Below are 15,879 nucleotides of genomic sequence, written 5' to 3' on the forward strand. Positions count from 1 at the left end.
AGAACCAGGCATGTGAGGTGGAAGAAAAAGTTGGGGGTTTTTTTTTCCCCTTTCTCCACTTCACACACACACACACACACACACACCCCTTTTGTTTTAGGTTTTTCATAAGCTACTTAGTTTCAGTGAGGTGATTTTTTAGCCACTTTCTTTTCTATGTTAAAACCTGAGGCAAAGTGAAGAAAGAACCTTCTGCTGTAATTAATCACAAAGGTTTTTTTTCTTTGTGACTGATGATCAAAGAATCTGAAAAACAGACATGTCTCCTCCTTGATGTGTGTACACCCGGAAAGCATGTCTTGATAGAAAGAAAGGTCAGGGAAATGAGAAAAGCCTCTTCTGGCTTTTGCTGTTTAATAACATTAGAATTAGACTCTCCCTATTTAATTAGCATTTCTTGAAATAACATCACTGTTTGATTCTAATTACTAGTTCTCATAGTCAATTGATACAGTAAAGTCAACCACTAGTTCCAATGTTATGTGGATGGTTGAATTGTTAATTATTGGTTATAAATTTTGTTTTAATGTACTCCCTAAAAATAGGTTGAATCCTGAAAGGTTTAATTCCCACAGTCTCAATTTCAGGTAGCTGACATTTATACTGAGACATATATGACTGTCTTAAATATGTAGTTTTTCAATCTTTATTCCTTGTCTTAGTGATGCATATTGTTTACTGGAACTCTGCAAAGCAGCAAAGGTTCAGTTCTGTGTGGTCTTCTGTATTGTGGTTTTTTTTTGTTTCCTTATGTTTTATGATTTTTGTTGTTTATTCTGCTTTTTTCTGTTTCTGATTGCTATTTTGTTAAAGGGACTTTTGTTTTTTTTTCTTTAGATTCTTTGGTTAAAACACCTTTTTCTTCTAATGTAATTGTTTAGGGTAAGTGATGAAAAAGATGCTCGAGGTTATCTTCAAGCCTTGGCCTCTAAAATGACAGAAGAACTAGAGGCCCTGAGGAACTCCAGTTTGGGTGCAAGAGCTACAGTAAGATTCTACTTCCACATGTCAGATTTGTTTGTTCGTTTGAAAAAACACTAATTTGATATTTTCAGCTGCAGTAATAACCTGTCTGTAGAGCCTGTGTTAGTCAAAAGTTAAACTTTCCTAGAGATTCCCTTCTGAATAACTGAATAGCAAATTTATTGTTTAGCAATTAATTAAACACCAATATCTTTATAATGTGATTTTATCTATTACATTGTTCAAGTAGCTATTTTATGATCATACATGAATTTGTTGAAGGAAATCTATACTTTGGGTCATGAAAGCCTTGAAATCTTTCACTTTTGAAATGTGAAAGTCCTTCGTAGCTGTCACTTGAATTGAGGCACATCAAAACTTGAATTCACAAAATCTCTTTGCTTTTGAGATCATGACAGCATAAGGCATTCATCTTGCCTATTTAGTACTTGAGTTTAAAAATAATAATATTAATAACAATACTCTCATTTTTTTAATTTTAGATTACTTTGGAATTAATGAACTCATGTTAAGAACATAATAGACCGAGAAACGTAATTGTAGAAGTTAGTTACATTCCTCATTTTCTGCCTTCTTTCCTCTTACTCTTTCTTCTCCCTTTTTTATTCTTTGCTAGGACATGCCCTGGAAGATGCGCCGCTTTGCAAAACTGGATATGTCTGCAAGGTTGGAACTACAGTCTGCTCTTGATGCTGAAATCCGAGCCAAACAGGCTATTCAAGATGAGTTGAATAAAGTCAAAGCTTCCTGTATCTCTACAGAGTGGTAAGACTGAATTGTTCTGATGGAAATTTACTTTGACACCTCCCAGGGAGTGTCATCAAGTCATGATTTTAACTATCTTGTCTGTCAAAATCTGATAATGAATCGTATGCCAGTTTCTTATATCCAAATGTGAAAAAAAGACCTCTCCTCATTGTGTAAGCAGCTGAACACTTACTGGGAAAATTTGAAATCTTGAAGACTTTCAGAGGGGACACTTCCTCTTTAATAATGGAATCTCTCCTAGTTGTGATAACAAGTTCAAATGCAAGCAGAGTTTGGGTTTGTGTCTTAGAACATACTCTTTTCCGTTCTACTGATAGTTGCATTGGGTTAGCTGCCGAAAACCTATCATTGCACACTGATTTGCACAGTAATAAGATGTGCTTATGGAAGATTATGAATTCTTTTATTCCTTCCTCAGACCTCTCTCCCCATCCCCCCCGTCCCACAAATTACAAAATTTATTCTGAGTTGGGTGAATGTCTGAAGCAGGGGATTAGTAGGAAGACAGTCTATTTCTAGGTCTCCAGCTTCAGTCTAGCTCAGAGCACTGACTTGTTTTGCAGCTTTAGGAAAGCAGTTGGACAGAGCTGAGGTTCAAGTATGTTATCTGTAAAGTGGGAATACCTTGTCCACCTGACTTGGGTGTTTTTCAGGCCAGGTAACATGATGATAGGCAGCATTGTAGATCCTCTAAGAACAGGAGAACCAGTGTTTGCTTTGATAGGCAAGGACGAGAAGTGTGGTAGAAATGCATAGTAGTGTTAACTATCAGCTGTGAGTCGGAAAGCACTGAAACAACTAACTATAAAGTAACTGAGAAGAAAAATAGTTCAACGTAATCTGTTAGTATCACAGGCACTGTGAATTAACAAGTAAAAAAACACCCCAATTTTAAAGCATAAAAATACATGTGGTCTTTTTTTCTCATTCACGGGATAAAAACTCACACAATTACTCATAAATTAGAAACACATAATCTGTTAGTATCACAGGCGCTGTGAATTAACAAGTAAAAAAAACCCCCAATTTTAAAGCATAAAAATACATGTCTTTTTTTCTCATTCACGGGATAAAAGCTCACACAATTACTCATAAATTAGAAACACGAGCCTATTTAACGGGTAAACAGGGGCAACTAATTGCATGTTCTGGCTTTTTTTTTAAGATACCATACTAAACAGGTCCCAATAGATTTCTGAATTCATACTGGCATTTGATGACATCATGAAGCTTGCTGGGCATTAAGTTTTAAATAGCATGCAAAGATGGACAAAAAAATGTGACTTGTATCATGGGTTCTCAATATTTACATAGGTTTTTTTGTTTGTATTCTTTTGAAGTAAATTGCAAGAATCTGAGAAGAAGAACATGGAACTGTTGACAGATATTGAAAGGCTGAAAAAGGAGACAGAAGAGCTTAGATCAGAAAAGGGTATGGCAACTGATATCCAAGTAAATAACATGTTTCACATTGGTGGGTACATCTTATCAATTAAGTGTCACCTTGCAACTAAAATCTGATACCAACAGACTTCGGCATACAAAATGTGAGCACAACAATTGCATGTTAAGATGTACCCACAGCAGCTGCATTTGCACTTCTAATATTTACTTGTAATACGCCTCAGTTTTGTTGATATACTTGAACCAGTAAGGTATTATTTGAGTTGGAACTGCATTATTTTTATTTGGCATATGTATGGTGATTTACTGCCAGAAAACTGTTAGACATATAGATATATTTGTAATTTTTTCGCCTTTGTGATGGGTGAAGGTATTTAGACTTCAATACTGATCATAGTGTTCTTAATCTATGAATGTTTTGGCCCTGTCTACACAGAGAGTAAACAACTGCAGAGGCATTCATAGCATTCATTTGTTTCTGGGATGACTTCGTTGACTGACTTTGTAACCATGTAGTGAGCAGTGTGGTCACGTTTGCTTTGCTGTGATATTAAGCGTATGTTCTGGGATTTCTGGTGCATCTGTCTAACAGTATTTCACATTGTTGCTGGGAGAAGAGATTTTTAGGTAATTCTGAAATGAAAAAAATTTTCATTGAGATATGATTAATGATTTGGCTGATTCTTTGCAGTTCCCGTAATAGCTCTAATATTTGTATCTTATGAGTCACGTGGGAAGAAGTGATTTTTCAGACCAAGTGGAATTACCAGATTTTCTGTAGGGAACTGTTTGAACCCCAGAGTTTCAAAACCCTGGCAACAATTGCTGCATAGGATGTCAAATATTGTTTAGCCTTTGCAACCTAACAGCATGTCAATCAATAATGTATTGTAGTTAACATTCATCTCCTATATATAGGCCTCCAAGTGCTGGTTGACTGGTAAAAATAATACAAACCTGTACGGAACATTAAAAAACGACTGGTGCTGACTAGCAAATAAGGCTTAGGGAATTGATACTTGTTCATCTTGATGCTTAGCACTGATACCAGGATTCTGCTTCTTCCAAGTGCTTGGAGAGGAACTCTTGATAGCATATTCCTGGAGACAATAATGCTTTGTCATGTTTAGCTTTCACTTATAGATTCTTGAGCTGTCTTAAATATTATGCATGGTTACTTGGCTTCTGAAATCTTCCTTTGCATTAAACAATTTGTTAAGAATTTATAATTAATATTTTACCCTGTATTTTTTCCAGTTTTTAAAACTTTATTGTTTTTGTGAAAATAGGGATTCGAGGAAAAGTTAGTTGTTATGCTTTTTGCCAGAAGTAAATTAATAAGATTCTACTGCAACTATTCAAATATTTTGATAGAAATACACCTTAATCCAAAATCCTTATTATCTTTGGACTTGGTTTTCTCTTATAAGAAGAAATATATTGATGCTTGAATCATGAACTGTATAGAGGATTCAAATGTAGTCAATGTACAGTGGTAGAGTAACTTCCTGTGTGTGGAAATTGATTTCTAGGAAGGAATTACTTAGATTAGCACTTGAATTCTTTGCTCTTTATAAACGTGTTCCAGAAACTGAGGAGGGTGGGGAAAAAGATTACTAAAAATGATTCTGTAAAGTAGCAGGTAATTTGAGAATTGTTTTTAGTCTTACTGGGGTTTCAGTATATTTATATTTTGAAGAGGAAAGGGTTCTTTAACTTCTTTGTTCGTTGTGGGTTATATTTAGAGCAAACAGGGTGATATGGCCAGTTAGAGCAAGACACTGACATTTTTTAAAAGAAGTAAGTGACTTCTAATAGCATCAGTCTTTTGAGATGCACACAGTCCTGCAGGCTCTGGTCATAATAAGTGTATATGTATATAATGTATTTATAGTGTTCAGGAAGCTAGAGTTTGTACACACCTGTGATTTATAAACACCCACACAGCAACTTGAATTATTCCCCAAAGAAAAGAAGAAGAAAAAAATAATGTGTCAGTTGAAGCGAGTTAAAATAACAGTCAAGATGTGCCAGCCTCTGCGGCTCCGAAGGATGGCTGAAAACCATGTAAATGGTGTAGCGTGACAGAGACATTTGAAGCTTTACCCAGGATTGTATTACTCGTGGACGTTCAAAAGTGAGAGGTGGCAGACAGGCATAGAGCATGGGTCAAGGAACTCGTATTGTTTGGAAATGCAGCGTGTTCCTCAGACAGCCTGTTCTGTATGTTTTTGTGGAACCTCACCGTTTGCTAAGGCTGTCTTGTCACGATAGTCTACCCAGCGGGTGGCTAGAGCAGGGATGGCACCTGCTGCGTTAGCGTGCATGCCTGTATGTCATGCAGTGCTTGTTGCAAACAGACACGTTAGAAACTTGCGCCTTCTGCATAATAGACACGTACATAGAGTGTGTTTTCATGTTGAATTCACACCACACACATCCTAGCTTGGAAAAGGTTAATTAAATGTATGCTGCTTGCTTAGTGGGTATATGTCTATTAAAAAAATCTTTTACTCTGGAAAACAGGCCAAATGTGACAACTAATTTCAAAAAATGTAGGTGGTTCAGGTGGATACTCAAACCCTGATTCAGCAAGGCAAAGGTCCTCCATGAAAAGGTCATTTTTCTGTAGCTTAAAAACCTGCTGCTGTTTTCTAGGTGTAAAGCACCAAGACTCACAGAATTCTTTCTTGGCATTTTTGAATGCGCCTACCTCTGCTCTGGATCAATTTGAAGTAAGTGTACAGCTTTTCTAACTCTCTGTTAGTCAGTGCGACTACTGCTGTTATGTGCAGGTTATATGCATATTTGCTGAGAGTTTGCTACTGTATTTTAATCATATTGCCCCGTTTATATTTGTGTATAATAATATGTGATAATTGTTTGTCATTTATGGTGCTGGCTCTCTTCTCTTGAACACTAGTAATCATACTGAATTCTCTCTCAAACCTTGAATGCAGAAATTTTCCTGATTTTGTAGTGAACATGAAAAGCGTAGTTGTTCAAATGGCCTGTCATTGTATTCAGAAAAATGCTAAGTAATGCGGATACTGGTTTGGTAAAAATGAGAGAAAATACATAAATAATCCTTGAATGTATTCCATGAAGTCATTGGTACTGTATAGTTATTAGGTTGTTTTCATCTTCTGCTCATTTTACACAGATCTGTAAAATCCAAATAATTACTATTTATCTCCTCTCCACAGATCCTATATACTGAAAAAATAAATCTGTTTAATTCCTTTGTCACTTTTAGACAAAAGACCGGTTTAGGTAGAAAACCTGGAAGAAAAAAATTGAAATTATACTATACATTTCATATCTTCTTTTTTGAATCAACAGTAAGCAATGCATCATTTTTCTTTTAGAAGAACAGCTGGGGTGAAATATTGGTCAGACTGAATTCAGAGGGGACAAGGCACCACTTTTATAGTTACACGTTGGTCTCAAATTTGCCCGTTTGTGGGTTTTTTTTTTTTTCTGATGGGTGTACGAGGTCATCACATTTAGCTATGAAAGAGCATAATCCCTGATGTTATTGATGTTCCAAAATTTACTTTCTTTTCATTGTGTATTCATTAATTCATTGTTCTCTCTTGAAGTCCTCACAATTAATACCATTTTTAAATTTGCTTTTTAATTATTTATCTTACAAGTTGCTTTCAATATAAAAATCCTGTTGGAGTGTAGGAATATTATTTTATTGAGTGAATGCTGGAAAAACATTGGGTTTTATACAGGTAGTTTATTGATTAATTGTGAAAGGCAATTAATGAAAACTTACTGAAGTAACTGTTACTGGCACTACTTATTTACAGTTCTTTGTTTTTGCACTTTTATTTATACTGAACAGTTTTCTTCATCCATCTCTCTCTCTCTCTCTTTTTTTTTTTACTGCTGTTTTCATTAAAATAGGATTCCTTTTCCTCCTCTTCATCCTCATTGATTGATTTTATGGATGACGTAAGTCTTTGACTTTCAAACCAGTAAATCCCTCAATAACAGAGATCATTTGATTTGGAATATTCAAACATCAGTGCAGTCAACTTAAAATCTGCAAGTGCAGTGGAGAACAGAATATTTCTATAATAGCATACTTACACCTATTTATATAGATAGATGTTCATTTCTAAAGTAAATGTCTGTCTTTAGGTGCAGGTGAAGAATTCTTAATTGCAAACAGTTTTTCTAATGGGGAGAAGGTGCTTTGGGGCCTTATCTACTGATATGGCCTGTGGAAAATGGTTTCAAAATTACTGGCACATTTATTTCATTTAGTTCTATTGCTTCATATTATTACTTTATCATTAGTTGTTTCCAAAAGTTTTCTGATCGCTTCAGTGAAAATGTTTTCCTTGCATACAGTTAATTTCTGTTTGCTCACATAAAATGTTGTCTCTTTTTTAGCCTGTATTATAAGAAGTAATTTTCATTATGACTGAATTGAACTGACTACTTTTTATTGCCATTTGAGATGCTAGTTTTCTGTCAGGGCAGTGTTTAAATATTTACCCTAGTTAATTGCGTACTAAGGGAACTGAGTTAAAAGCTGAAAATTGACTGCATTATATTTCTTCCAGACTGAAGTAGTAGGCACATAAAAGTAAATAATAATAATCTTTTTGAAATCAAATTACATACGCTATGCATCCATGGTAGAGAACCATCCATTACAACTCTGTAGGTATATTGTGTGTGTACATCTGTGTCTGCTTGTATATATGTGTATACACATACACACATATTTATACATATGTATTTAAAATAGTACAATCCTATTTGCATTAAAATGTGATAGAATTAATTTTATTCTAGAAATGTCTGATGTGAAGGGTGTAACAAAGAGGATATAGTATATGGGCCTATTCTACCGATTGCATTTCCTTTCACAAACTCTGAAAGAATGCTTTTCTTCTAGATGCTTTTTTTCTGTAAATCAGGCATATACCTTAGACAAAATGTGAAGGTACATCTGTGGTACCGCAGTAGAAGGTATTTGCCTGCATTTTTTATAGCATATAGAAAACTTTGTCTTGCTGATATCGTTGGAATTTTCTTACACGAAAAAAACGAGAATACAGTTTTCTGTCATGTTAAATCTACAATAAATGAATAATATTTATATCCTTTATCTGGATTAAAGAAGTGTTCTCTATCTTGCCTGAGTATTAGGAACACTTAGTTTGTATCAGCAGGTTCTTTCATAGAACATTACCTTTAAAAATATCTAATACTCTCTCCTAAAACCTGTTAAAAGAGAAATAAAGTACATATGTGGCAGCGTAGCTGATAATATCCTGTTTTGCAAGGGGAAACTTAAGACAAGAAAGTTTTCATGGTTGCTATCTAGTTAGTTTTGAAGGACATCGGTACTTTATTCTGTATTTATTGTTGGTTGTTTTTTCTTTTTAAAGAAGGCAGCATATTTTTTTCACAAGCATTTTGACAAAATCACATTTTTTTAATCTATGCAAGTGAATAGTTTTCAGCTGTTGGTGTACATCCTTTAAGACATTCTTCTTGATTGGTCTACCCAGATCAAATCTTTTCAGATACCCATCTTTTAGTCTTAGGTAAAACTCCAGGTATTAATGTGTATATTGTTGCATGTGGATGACTTACTACACGCAGAATCAAACTTCCCCTGTTACATCTTCAATATGAGTGGAACGGGAGCGTTTTTTTTTCTCAGTTGCATTGGGCAAGAGTACATTTCTGGACTGGACTGGCCAGGGGCTAACGTGTCTAACACCGGGGCAGAGTTCTTTCTCATCTGGCAAAACTGCAGAAGAAGAGAGTTAACTGTTCAAAGATGGGAAGTGTATCTTGCAGACAAATACAAGACTTGTTGAGCTACCTGTCTTTATTAGAAAGAGAAATAAAGCTGATGTCCACGTTAGTAGGTGAAAGGTGGTATAATTAAGTTGTGCTTAAAGTCAGTTCTGCATCTTTTGTTTACTGGACAATTACTTGATTAATTCGTAGAGAGATTTATAATATATAGCCTCTGAATTATCAAAATGAATGGTTATTTATGTTTAACTCATTGAGTTGGTTCAATATCTATGTATTAAGCAGACTTAAATGAAAATAAGGGTATTATAAATCGCTCCCCACTGGATGTGACCTCCATTCCCTTTCCAATGTCTCTTTTTGACAGTAGTTACCTTGAAGTGCAGTGTTTCTTGCAGCATCTCAAGAAGAATTAATCTGTGCTCAATCAAACCTGAGAAGCGTGTGGGTTCTTTATATTAAGACCAAGGAAGAATTAGAAGTCCTCAGGTCAGACTCCTGCAGTGCTGCAATATTGCATGGGTTTCAGGAAAGCCTCTCCTGTAATCAGGAACCCAAAGTAAATATTACCTATGGCCCATGTTGTTTCTTCACCCTCTGTGCTTCATTAAGAAATGACAGAGAGAGTGTAAAATAATAGGCAGTTGCAGTTACATAGCACTCTTTGCAAGATCTCTGAAGTCTGTTTAACATATAGATGTGTAAGCAGCACTGAGTTTGGCCCACCGATGACGTTTGGAGTTTACTAGGGCAGGTACGTCTTGTGTGTCTGCCATCCAAACAACGTAATTGTTTATAGCACTCTGTGAATGACTGGAGTTAATTCTAATTTTTTCAATGAGGAAAACGGTAGTTTTTCAATTTCTACTGGAGAGAAGTAAAAATAGATGTCCTGCTGCCTCTGTAGCCTTCAGATGCTGAGCAAGAAAAGTGGTAGCTCACTATTCAGATGAGTAGCAGTCACCGTTGGTTCCAGCTGTCCCTCCTTGAAAAGATACTTGGTCAGGCTGGCAGAACTGGTGCCTAAATCCTCATAGCTGCAAAAGCCCACGTGTTCAGAAACGACCCTCGTATCTCCTGTGCACACGGGAGGGCGCAAAGGGGAGTAGGAATGGGTTTTGCTGTCCCTGGTTTCTGATTTTGGTGGGAGGGGAAGTCGCCCCCAATGACTCTAATATACTGATTTCTAAATCTTTGCCGCTGTTTCTCCTGTGTGTTGCAGGCTGTCTCTCAGTAATGTCGTCTAGGTGTTAAGTCTCCTGTGTTCACTAGAAGTGTCTGATAATGGAAGTGTTGAGGTTTGGTTTTTTGCCAGGTGGATCTTTGTGGATCTCACTAGCTACTAGAAGCAATCAACTTGTTTTATTTAAAGATGAATTTGTGATTATTTGACAATAAAATGGAATCCCATTTTCCCTTGACAAAATTATTTTCCCCACTTGCTAGAAAATACTATTTTTCTCCTATCAACACATTACGAATTAAAAACAAATTTCTTAAATCCTTCTGCAATCTGTCCTCACATGGGCTTTGGTTAAACTAAACAAATCTGAACTTTGTAAATAACCACAGAATAAATCATGTTCTGAATTCTCATTACTAAACAGAATAAGCCATAGTAGTGTGTGGTGAGAGCCCTGACTCTACCTGCACATTCATAATGAAGATTAGAACAATTCTGGTTCTTAATGGTACTTTAAACTGGACATATTGCACTGCCAAGAGATTGCTTTATTCATATTGTTCAAAGTACAGAGATGCTAACTGCAAATTATTAGTGTAATGTAGTCTGCAGTTTCACCGCTGTTGTCCAGTGTAAAACTATAGACTTTAAAATAACTGTTCCTTTTTTTTGATGTTTCTTCCCTCTTGTTGCCCCAGAATATCTTGTTTTCAAAATACTTGTAAAAATGAACATGTTTGTGTGTGTTTAAACACTACCTCTGGAGATAGAGAGCGACAAATTCTGAGCTGATGTATGTGTCACTGTTCGGTTTTGTAACATATTCTCCTCCTTTCTTTGTTAAAGCGCTCTCCTTCCTGTATTCCAGCTAACAAAGGCAGACGTGTAAGAGGCTGTCTTACTCTATGTGGCCCTTTACTTTTTGCCTGTTGTGTACATGCCTTTGTTTAATGTATGGATTGTGTATTTACCTCACTGCATGTCCTGTGCTGCTGCTACTGTTTGCTGCTGCTGCTGTGCATTTTGTTGTTTTACAGCTGTGGGCTAAAAGCTTTTGGAGTATTTCGTTTGGTAATCCTATGAGCAGAATATCACAGTAACTGGAGAAGATGCTTTGGATACTTTCTCATTTCAATATGAAAGTTCTTTGTGAAAGCTGATGAGGTAGATGCAGGTTGGGAAGATGAGCAAATGTCAAATGAGGGCCTGTTTGTTTCCTTGCCCTTAGCAGAGGGCATGTGTTGAGTTACGGGAATTGCCTATAGACAGTAGAAGTTTGGCATTTGGGAGGCATGTCATAGCAAATGATAGAAAATATCACAGTACAGAGATAAATAAATGGGAAGTGGGGAATTGAGTAAATTAAAGCATCAAGGAGGGCAGGAAAAATTCATACAAGGAAAACAGAGTTGGATGTGTTGCAGCCTGTTAAGCTGGAAAGCTCTGTGGTGGTTCAAAAATCAAGGTGGATTTTTAAACATGGCGTTACCAAAGCTTTGTCAGACTGAATTCGTACCAGGTATGTTATGTCCATTTTAAACTCATACTGCCACTTTTGTTTCTTTTATACACAGATGATGATAGGAATAGGAAAGCATACAAAGCATTTATATTGAATATTCAATAAATAAGCAATAATGCCCAACGGCTCTAATAATGACCTTACCTATGCAGTTCAAAGCACACCGCTCAGTGTCTTAGGCAAGCTTACAGTAACTGCTTGCTTTTGTCGGCTGTGGCTCCAATTCAGAAGTTCGTCTCTCCTCAAGATGTGTTTGTACACTGGCCAGCTTTGGCTCAGACCTACACAGGTGACACCGTGTAGACAACTAAGCAGTGTCCTATGGAAGACGACAAGGCTATTACAATTTGGTAGGAAATATTGAAATATGCTTTTGATAATCCAGTGGATTAGTTTAAAACTAATTTTAATGGTGTTAATAAGGTCCACGTAAGATTTTGGCCATAGTTGAGTCAGGTTGCTTTTGTACTTAGTTCTTCTCATCAAAGCAAGGAACCTGGAGATTACTGCAGCAATACAGCTTAAGGCCCTGTTTCTCCAGTAAAGGTGGTGGTTAAATTCCCTTCAAATTCTGTAATGGTAGACCAGGTTCTGTGTGTTTTGCGGGCTTTTTATGTTCATAAGTAAAGTAAAAATACATTTGTTACTGGTTCAGCGGTTGTCTTCAACCACAAAGGCTTTGTAGCACATTCCAGAAAAGTTCCATCATTCATATCGTGCTTGTACTAAATTTTTTAAGAGACACCATGAAAATTCTTTGGTATGCAGATGCTACTTTGAAAGAGAAAGCCTTTGGAGTATCTGGAAACATTTATGAAATGACAGATTAGATCTCTGAGTTTAACTTGCAGAAGAAAAGGAATGTCTGTTTCTTGCCATGAAAAATTTGCCTTTAGTTACTCATTGGGCTTAGTTTTTAATAATACTTTTAAGAAGAAGGTAGAATTGTTCGAGGTTAAACAGTCTTTGAGTGGACTCCAAGTTACCAAGTGTTTAGAGTCAATAAAAAAAAGAAGTTTAAAATAATTGAAACAATGTTGTACGTCTGGGGATTTACTACTTAAAGGCATCAATGTTTCTAATAGTGGATAAAGCTTCCAATTATTATTTGCTTCTGATAAATCTGAGCACAAAATGTTTGCTTTACTGCTAATTTTTGCCTCAATGCTTGAAACACATGATCTATGTGTAGAAAACAGGTGTATCCCAGTGTGAGAATTTCCCGTTTTCATTACAGAAATACTTGCAGGCATCTTAATATGCCTAAGTTGATTAAGCTGATGAGCATTCTCCACCAGATTTTTTTTTTTTAAGGCTATGATAAAACTTAACTCACTACTATTTAAAAAAAAAAAAGAGAAAAAGAAAAAAACAGCAACTGCACCTGTTCGCTACCATGACTGAGTTTCTGGAGAACAGGACTGTATATGCATGTGTAAGGTTGGCTTGGCAATATATTTTATTCCCAAAAAGCAGTAAAGTTTGTGGAATTCTTAGTATGATGTAAATGGCAAATGAGATAAAAAACACTGGAATGTTCAAATGCTTTCTGTAAATGTTGCTGCGTATTTTAGTTCGTGTGCAAGCTAGCTAGCCAAATCCTTAGCAATGGGGAACTGGTGATAGCATTGCTCCAGGAAAGCCAGGCATGCAGTGGAGCCCTCTGTAGCCCTCCTGCTTTTAGTTTTATTATTAGTGGAGAAAAGCATCCTCATCTCACTATATTTTTTTTTTAAATATAAATTTACATAGAAAACTTTGAAGTGGAGGTGTCTTGTTTTCAAGGAAGAATCCTGCATTCTCTGATTTTTCAGTTGCACTGACAAAAGATGACTTGTTATCCAAGATACCTGGTTGTACCTATATGCCCTGTTGTTCAGTGCAGTTCTGTGTTGGGCTTAGTTTCATTGTGTATCAAGGACTAGGAAAATATTCCCCTGAAGAAACTGTATTCCTGGTAAGGATGTTTTTGTAGTTCAAATAGGGTACAAAAAACTCCTCAATTCTCTGTGAATATAATTAACACTAACTTCAGGAAATACGTTGTTTGCTCTGCCTTTTCTCCTTATTTTGTCCTAAATATGTTTGCAGTGATTTACATGGTCTATATGGGAGTTCACTTCTAACAAATCTCTACTACCAGTGGACAAAACCCAGCAGTGTTTAGAAAATATTCACTCTTTAAAAATGCTGAATTACAAGTCTCTTCAAGTGTTTATCAGGCCCCTGAACTAGCAGCTCTTATGCATGTGCTCACCTCTCAGCAGAAGCCTTGGTGTGTTCATACTCAATAATTTTCATTGCATTTTTGTCCTTTAATTCAGAAGTTGCTTAAAAACTGAATTTTTATCCTCTCGGTTCTCTTTTAGGAATTCTACTGCTCCCATACCTTATTTTGGTGAGAGTTGAGAACTCGGTTTTAATCATGTCTTTTGATTTATTTTTTTTGTTGGTTTTTTTTTTCTCTTGAATTGTTCCCCAAGATTGATTCAGTTGAGAATTTTACATTGTCTAATACTCCATCACGGGATGAAGATAGCAAGTCTCATCTCCATTCAAGATCAAGGTCTCCTTCTACAGCTAGTGAGATTGAACCAATCGAGGTACTTCAGTGTTGACAAGTTTTTGTCTTTTTTTTAGGAGTAACGGTTTCACTCATAGAAAAAATGCTGTTGCAAATCCTTTTCTTTAGAATGAAGGCCACTTCTCTGCAGTGAGACTGTTCAGGACCTTGTAATAGCCTTCTGCACTAGTCGTGAACTGTATTTTGGGGAATGTTGCATTTCCTTTCACATATGGTTAATCGATTAGGGATGGGAACTATGTTGAATCAATTATTAGATACAGTCTCTCTTCATAACATATCCTCAGCCATGAATATTTAAGAAATGCTGGCACAAAGTTAATGTTATACTGTAGTTTGTAAGAGCACACTTTGGAGTTCTGCTGAAAGTCTTGTCAATACAAAAGACTAGCCAGGCTCTGCAACTGTAATAATGTATCCCCTTTCCCTGTTAAAAAATTTAACAATCTCTTAATTTTACACTAGAAAAGATTCAGTCAAATGTTTAAGATAATACAAAATTATTTTTGACGTTTAGGAAATCAATCTTACAAATCGTTTTGCTGAGAAATAAGATTTGGTTTTCTGAGTCCTTTCCTGTGTTTAATCAGTTTGGTTTCGCTGCTTGTACGTTTGGGGATGGGGTGGGTGGGACGTTGTAGTCTTTTTACTTTAGTCAAGCTATCTTTGATAGTATGTATTTGATGTCTTATTGATCCTTTGGGGACTATGTTCAGGTTACAGATCATCCTCCCCGTTCAATTCACACACCAACCATGAGGACAGCATATATTGGATCGGGACTCTCTGCACCAAAGGTATTTAGTCAAGCATTCACACTTTTTTAATAGTAAGGGGGAAAATATCATTCCTGGGCAACAGCTTCAGGAGAACCGTTTATGACAGTAATCTTACCAGAACTGCCTAGAAGGGTTGTTTATATGCAAGCTGGTTGCTTTCTAAAACTGAAAGCCCCTCATTCTTACATTATGTGATGTGACAAGTTGTACTAGGCATTCCACTGTAGCAGCACACAGTCACTTGATTATAGGAAAAACAGTAGTTTGGACATTAGAAAGAGATAAATGAACCAGAACATGAAGAAAGGAAAAAAGAGACTTTCTGGGAAGAGAGTGTTTTCCGGCATGTGTCTGACCAACCTGCCTCTATGCTCTGCATACAATAAAACTGATGTCACTGTGGGCCAGTCTCGGATTAGCACATCTGTGTGCTAATTAGATGCTTTGTTTTGAGAAAAGGCAAAGAGTAAGCCTAAAATGAAACCGTAGATCTGCATTTTTATAAGCGGTATAGAGTGAGCACTACAGCCAGCACTGCAGCACTGGGCTGGGAGAAGGAATTCCAGTTTTTCTGTCTTCTGGCTTTTTACTTGCCTAAACATTGATTTTACATCAGTTGTTGAAATTATTTTGCTGTTGGCCAAATAAGCCAGTCAGTGTATGCTATTTCACAGTGAATTGTGTATATTCAAGCAAATGAGGAATAAGATACAAGCTATTAAAAGGAAAAATTTTCTTATAAAAGTTTCAGAAGTGCCTCAATGGCTTAGGAATCTTCTGTATATTTAAAAAAATGACAGTTTTTCTGCAACTAATCAATGAAGTAAGTCTGTCTTTCTAATAGCTCTGTTTCTCTGCTTTG

The 15,879-nt window shown here is 36.2% G+C and overlaps 1 protein-coding gene across 3 annotated transcripts in view; it reads left to right on the forward strand.

Moving 5' to 3' along the window:
• Positions 1-15,879, forward strand: part of CDC42BPA (CDC42 binding protein kinase alpha (DMPK-like)) — a 190,672-nt gene that overhangs the window by 145,243 nt on the left and 29,550 nt on the right. For 2 of the 3 annotated variants that reach the window (XM_009333633.1, XM_009333634.1), the window contains exons 18-23: positions 882-987; positions 1,601-1,749; positions 3,093-3,184; positions 5,815-5,891; positions 14,138-14,257; positions 14,955-15,035. In XM_009333633.1, coding sequence (XP_009331908.1) covers positions 882-987; positions 1,601-1,749; positions 3,093-3,184; positions 5,815-5,891; positions 14,138-14,257; positions 14,955-15,035 — 625 coding nt within the window. Of the gene's footprint in view, positions 1-881; positions 988-1,600; positions 1,750-3,092; positions 3,185-5,814; positions 5,892-7,071; positions 7,120-10,978; positions 11,018-14,137; positions 14,258-14,954; positions 15,036-15,879 lie in introns of all 3 variants that reach the window. The other variant, XM_009333632.1, reaches the window with a different exon arrangement.

The sequence above is a fragment of the Pygoscelis adeliae genome, unplaced genomic scaffold, assembly GCF_000699105.1.
Source record: "Pygoscelis adeliae isolate BGI_AS28 unplaced genomic scaffold, ASM69910v1 Scaffold1, whole genome shotgun sequence".
In the NCBI taxonomy this organism is placed as follows: Eukaryota; Metazoa; Chordata; class Aves; order Sphenisciformes; family Spheniscidae; genus Pygoscelis; species Pygoscelis adeliae.